A 5,732-nucleotide genomic window follows, 5' to 3' on the forward strand; every position below is an offset into this window, starting at 1 on the left:
AATCAATGAACTTAAAAAAACAGAAAAATTGCTGTTTTTTGAAAAAAATCTCAGCTTTCGGATTTCCAAGAAAAAATGTGAACAATTTATGATTGACAATTTTTTGCTGAAACTTATCCAATTTGAGAAAACTGGATCAAAAGGTAAAATTTTTATTTTGCCGGGAAATCTGATAATTGAATTCAATTTTTGAAATTAGAAGTCAATCACGTTTTTCCTGCCCTTTACACTTTCGCTCTTCGATTGTTAAAGGCAAGGCAAACTCCCTTATCGAACAGCAAAGTGCAAAGGTCACGAAAAACGTGATCGACTTCTAGTTTCGAAAATGGAATTTGATTATCAGATTTCCGAGCGAAATAAAAATTTTACCAATTGATCCAGTTTTCTCAAATAGGGTTAATTTTATCAAAGTATCAATCAAAAATAGTTCTAGAAATTCAAAGAGCTTTATTTAAGGGCATAAATTTATTTTTTGAAATTCGATAGTTGAGATAATTTCAGAAACTTTTTTTTTCTGTTTAATTGCGTCTAACCAATAACTAAACTACTTTGCTGGAAAATCAGAAAATTAAATTCCTGAACAAATATTTATCAATAATTAGCTATAAGAAAATCAAACAAAAGCAAAAAAAAAAACAATCACTTCTATAGCAAAAAAAAAACAAGAAAACAATAACTTCAAAGATTGTTATAAAAACTTAAAATACAAGGATTGTTATCAGAAATTTTCTGCACATAGGCGAAGCGGAGCAAAGTTAGCAAACGGGAAAAAAAAGATCAAACAAATGCGAAAAAGTGAAATATGTCGAAGAAACTGCAATTAAAAAAAATTTTCAAAAAAATGTCTGGAATGATGTTCTATTCAGGAAACACAAACTACAACGTATAATGAAAAAATATATATGATTATCAAATCGCAACTGAGCCGACGACCTTTAGTTAAGTACTGTAGAACCGACAACAAATTCTTGTCATGAAAAACTTTGAACTATATATTGTAGTCTCAAATTTTTAACATTTTGTGCGATCCGGATGGGACCATAGAAACTACGTTTGCCCTTAAACTATAAAAATTACCTCCTTGAAATAGTACTCCTTGTAATACCATCATCTCCTTGAAACCAAACGTCTATTACTCTTTTATACCAAAACTGCTGCTTTATTACTTTTTAAATTTCAATAGAGTTTATAAACCAAACAGTCTGAAGCAATAGTTGCGAAGATATTTCTACATTCAGTTAAAGTTTCAAACAACGGCTCATTTGCAAACTTATTATTTTCATTGTCTTCACTGAAATCTTCGTATAGACTGAATTGTGATTTTTCGGCTCCCAGAGCAGACCAGCATATTTCAGCTACTCGAAAAAGCACCGAAGAAACATCTTTGCACAACGGTGGAAAAGCTTTCCCAATCCTTCCTAAAGCCGGAATAAGATACTTGAAATACGAACTTATTTCATGTTTCGGGAGAACTTCGACTACGGTTGACATTACTGAAATTGTGAGCTGAGCTATCGAGTACGCTTTGGGAATTGTGTACAAACCAACAAGATGAGAAACAAGATCGATCGCAAAAATCTGCTGCTCTCTGTGAGGTTGATTAAGCAACTCGGGCAGAAAATCAAAACAGCAATGCATAGATGGTATTCCTTGTGTTGTAACAGCTAACAGCTGGTGATCATATCCTTGGAAATGAAGTAACTTTATAATATTTGAATCTTCTAGAAACATCTGATGTATTTGACTGCAGACAATACCTTGTATTTCTCGCAAATTCAGGCGATCGTGGCTGTTTTCTGATTGACTATGGTTTTCAAATTTTTCACTTTCGTTTTTGGGCAAACAGATTTCTAAAATCATTTGAACCGCAGTGGATTCCTGAGTGGAAATAAGAGCTGCTCTTAGGTCTTCCTTCTCTTGGTCTTTAATAGCTCCCATGTTTAGTGAGTTATCACCAGAGGAAAGCGAAATCTGGTGAGACAAATGGACTCTAGACGCAACCAAAAAAGCAGAAAGTACCCGAATGACAATCGTCAAAAGCGTTGGATATCTAAAGACTTTTTCATCACATTTCAAGACAAGCAGAGGATCGCAAGTAAGATCAGAGATTGTATACTTCGCTGGGATATTTGAGTTCGATATTAAAACATTAACTGTCTTCATCCACAGAAGTCTCGGCAAACAAGCGTTGAAACAGTTCCAGACATCCAATACTAAATTATGAATCCTGAGAGCAACATTCGGCTTTAATAGACTCGGTAGAACTGAAACAAACGCATCTAGCATGTTTGAAGCGTCATTTTCTGTCATTGATAGCATAGAAAGTAGGCTTCTTATGCAGTCTTGACTATGTTTAACAGGTTTTTCGAAAACGAACATAAGCTTCGGAGCTGTCGGGAGTGGTGTTTGCTCACTGTCAAATAAAGTTAAGGATAATTTTTTAGATGCTACTTTTCCATTATGATCGCTATTTTCGAAAAACCATTTCAAGGAAACTGAACTGTTCAGTTGGAATAATTGTGGATACTGGTTATAAGCGAGCTTCAATAGCTTGGAATACAGCACTGACATCTTCGTTTGAAATTTTTCTGCTTTTTTAATGATGAAACGTATCGGAATCATTTCTATTAGCTTCTCTGAGTATTGCAAATCAGACAATTTCTTTTGTCTTGAGTTCGAAAGAGCGCCAAATCTGTTGGGCTGAACATTGAAGGTTGCATTATATTTAGCCGCATTGAGCACAGCAAGTCTGTAAGCTAATAGATAGTAAACCATTAAAGTTTGACAAGCAAACAGCTTTTCACACTTTGCAGTATCAAACGGCTGAATGAACAAAGTTGAGATTTCCTTCTCAGCAAAAGGAACTTCTTGGAACTCATCTGGTGAACATGGATTCACAACGCTGTTGATGAAATTATCAAGCAGCTCAATCATTGATTTATGGAGAGGAAATTTACAATTAACAGTCTGAGCAAAAATCCACTTGGATACCGAGACATGATTCTTCTCAAACGAATTTTTGGCCATCAAATTACAGAAGCAATCAATCGGCAAGTAAGAAAAGTCATTGGAAACAAGTTTACTGCACATTTCACTGGTTACAGGCAATTTGGAGCAAATAATTGCCGTTTCATTTTCGCTCAAAACTAATTGAGTAAAGAAAACGCGGATTCTGTTGAAATTGTCAGTTTTAAGATTGATAGGTATTCCGTAAACCGAACTGACTAAATTTTCTAGCTCTGAATCCCTATTGTGCAGAAAGTGAATACCAATGTTGAGTAAAGTTTCGATATGAGGTGCCTGTTTCAGATTGTCTGAGCTACCGTGACAATACAAAATCCATTTACACCAATCCAAAAAGCGCTTCTCGTGTGCATGATCAAGTATATATTGTGGAATGAGAACCAATGATGTCAGAATTATTTTACAGTATGAGTGGAACAATTCTTCTGGAACGTTGTTTAGTTTTAGGGTCATCAGGTCAACTAGATCACTTTCATTTTCAAGTCTCCATTGAGTCAACAACCGTAAGCCTGTCACTAGTTTGACCAATCTTGTTGCCCTCATTATGACATCGGCCGTTGCTTCTGAACAGCGGAACTTTTCATGCAGAGCTTTAAGAGAACTTACAATCATATTACAATGTGCAGTTTTACTCTTCCAGCATTGTTTCAAAAACGGTCTGAGCCACAATTTGACTTCACTTTTTGCCTCACTGAAAAGCATTTCATGCATGAATACTTCGAAATATTCAATAGTGCTTTCAATATTACACTTATGGATCAAAAGATCGAAAAGTAAATGTGGGTTAACTTTATACTCCACAATATAATTACTCAAGAATTCGACTGAAGTACTTTGTAAGTTGCAAAGATTCAGGATGAAAGAGTTCCTATCGATTTCGATGTAGGGAGGCAACGAAACGTGGATAACTACGACCAGAAAGTTTCGGTAAAGAAAACTTAGATTTAAAAGGAATGATTTCACAAAGATCCAAGGGCTTTTTGTTATCAAAATTATTTGAGCTAACTCTGAAATTGAACTCAAACCACTCAAGGCATGGTTGGTGTGTATCACAAAAAGGCAATTGATAACCAAAACTCTGAGTGACTCAGTATGAAAAAGATGAAACTTATAGCCCTCTGGCAAAGAGGCCTTCTCAAGACAGAGGAGTCGCTTTAGCATAAGAATTTGAGAAACAACAAAAATCAATTGTTCTGCAACTTCGTCACTTTGTTCAAACTGAGATAAACGAGTCGCTGAAGAATCTTTTCGTAATTTTTCACAGATTTCGCTAATTGGCAGTTTAGAAAGTTCAAAATTTAATCGGCTGACTCGTTCCATAACTGCTTGATCTGGCTTAAATCGTATATATTTCATCTGATCATTTATTTGCTCGTTTAAATAAGAATCTCTATTCAACTTTTTGGCCAAACTTCGATTCACATTACCTCCATAACATGCGCGAACCAAAACGGGTAAGACTAATGTTATATCATTTGAAGAAAATTTTCGAAGATCTGGGTTTTTTGTTACCGACAAAATAGTGTCAATATTTAAAACACTTGTTTCCATTTTCATCCACCTGAAAAACTTTACTGATATATTGTTTAAAGACCTAGCATAACCAACAGACAACTGAGAAAATCTAGGGAAGCAAGTGAAAAAACACTGATTAGAAAAAACTCAAGTTTGTATTTCAAAAAAATGTGACATTCGACCAGAATGGCCAAAATGCAATTTATGCAGGCTTCGAATTTTTAGCAGTAAGCCTTCCGAGTTGATGATTTCGAAGGATTAGCGACGTTATTGGAACGTTTAGCCAAACGGTGAGGGCTAGAATATTCTAGTATTTTAAATTTTCAAAATTTCGAATGATGACGTCACATTTCTGAGAAATGCTGAAACGGCCATTTTAACAAAAAAGCGAGTAAAAAACAGAACAACTTTTATCTGTGATTGCGAACAGTACGAAAATCGAGATTAGAGAACGACAACAAATTACAGAATAGCAGAGAGCGTTCCGGGTTGCAACTATTGTGCTGCTACAATAGTTGCAAGGCCGTTGCCAACAACGGTGAAGGGTGAGAACCAGCCTTCCGGATTAGCAAGAAATCAAGTTAAGGAGCTTGATTCGGCGGATTCAAGAATCCGGAAGGGTCTCGGGACGGAAACTTTTATTAACTCACATAAACTTTTAGCATCCTGTCATGTCCTGACTTGAATTTAACTGATATTTTGATTAGTTTTGACAAGGATGAGGTGCTAGGAGTTGGGGGAAAGGGTTGATCCATCTTCGATGGAGATGATGATTTTTATCTACTGAACAAAAACAATAGTAATATGATAAGTAGTAGCCCTGTTTTTAGGAGTGACCTCGTGGTCTGGGGATACTGAGACCCAGCCATGAGCTCACTATTTTTGCATGTAATTCAGTTAATTTGAGCGTTCTGGTCGAAGCCGGAGAACAGTAACGTTTTTGTCGACCCGATGTAAGAAAGACCACCGAAAAGTACTGGCTTGGTAGAGACGGTGAAAAACATGCAAAGCTCTGTTTAGACGCTAGCCAGTCGTCTTAAGACTTAGTTTTGTTATCCGTCGATATGTATCTTCCGGGCGAATGTTACATGTATGTTTTTATGGCGCTCCTGGGTGTTATTCTTTCGTAACATCATGACCGGCGGAACCGTTAACGAGCACTCCGCGCCGAGCGGATGCTCACATTAACGCCC

The 5,732-nt window shown here is 36.2% G+C and overlaps 1 protein-coding gene across 1 annotated transcript; it reads right to left on the bottom strand.

Annotated features, from left to right (window-relative positions):
• Positions 1 to 1,162: 1,162 nt before the first annotated feature.
• On the bottom strand, positions 1,163 to 4,614 carry LOC134840141 (integrator complex subunit 2-like). Its single transcript, XM_063855837.1, has one exon. The coding sequence runs from the start codon at positions 4,579 to 4,581 to the stop codon at positions 1,177 to 1,179; it is 3,405 nt and encodes a 1,134-aa protein (XP_063711907.1). The 5' UTR covers positions 4,582 to 4,614; the 3' UTR covers positions 1,163 to 1,176.
• Between the last annotated feature and the right edge of the window lie 1,118 nt (positions 4,615 to 5,732).

This window comes from Symsagittifera roscoffensis, chromosome 2 (assembly GCF_963678635.1).
Source record: "Symsagittifera roscoffensis chromosome 2, txSymRosc1.1, whole genome shotgun sequence".
Classification (NCBI taxonomy): Eukaryota; Metazoa; Xenacoelomorpha; order Acoela; family Convolutidae; genus Symsagittifera; species Symsagittifera roscoffensis.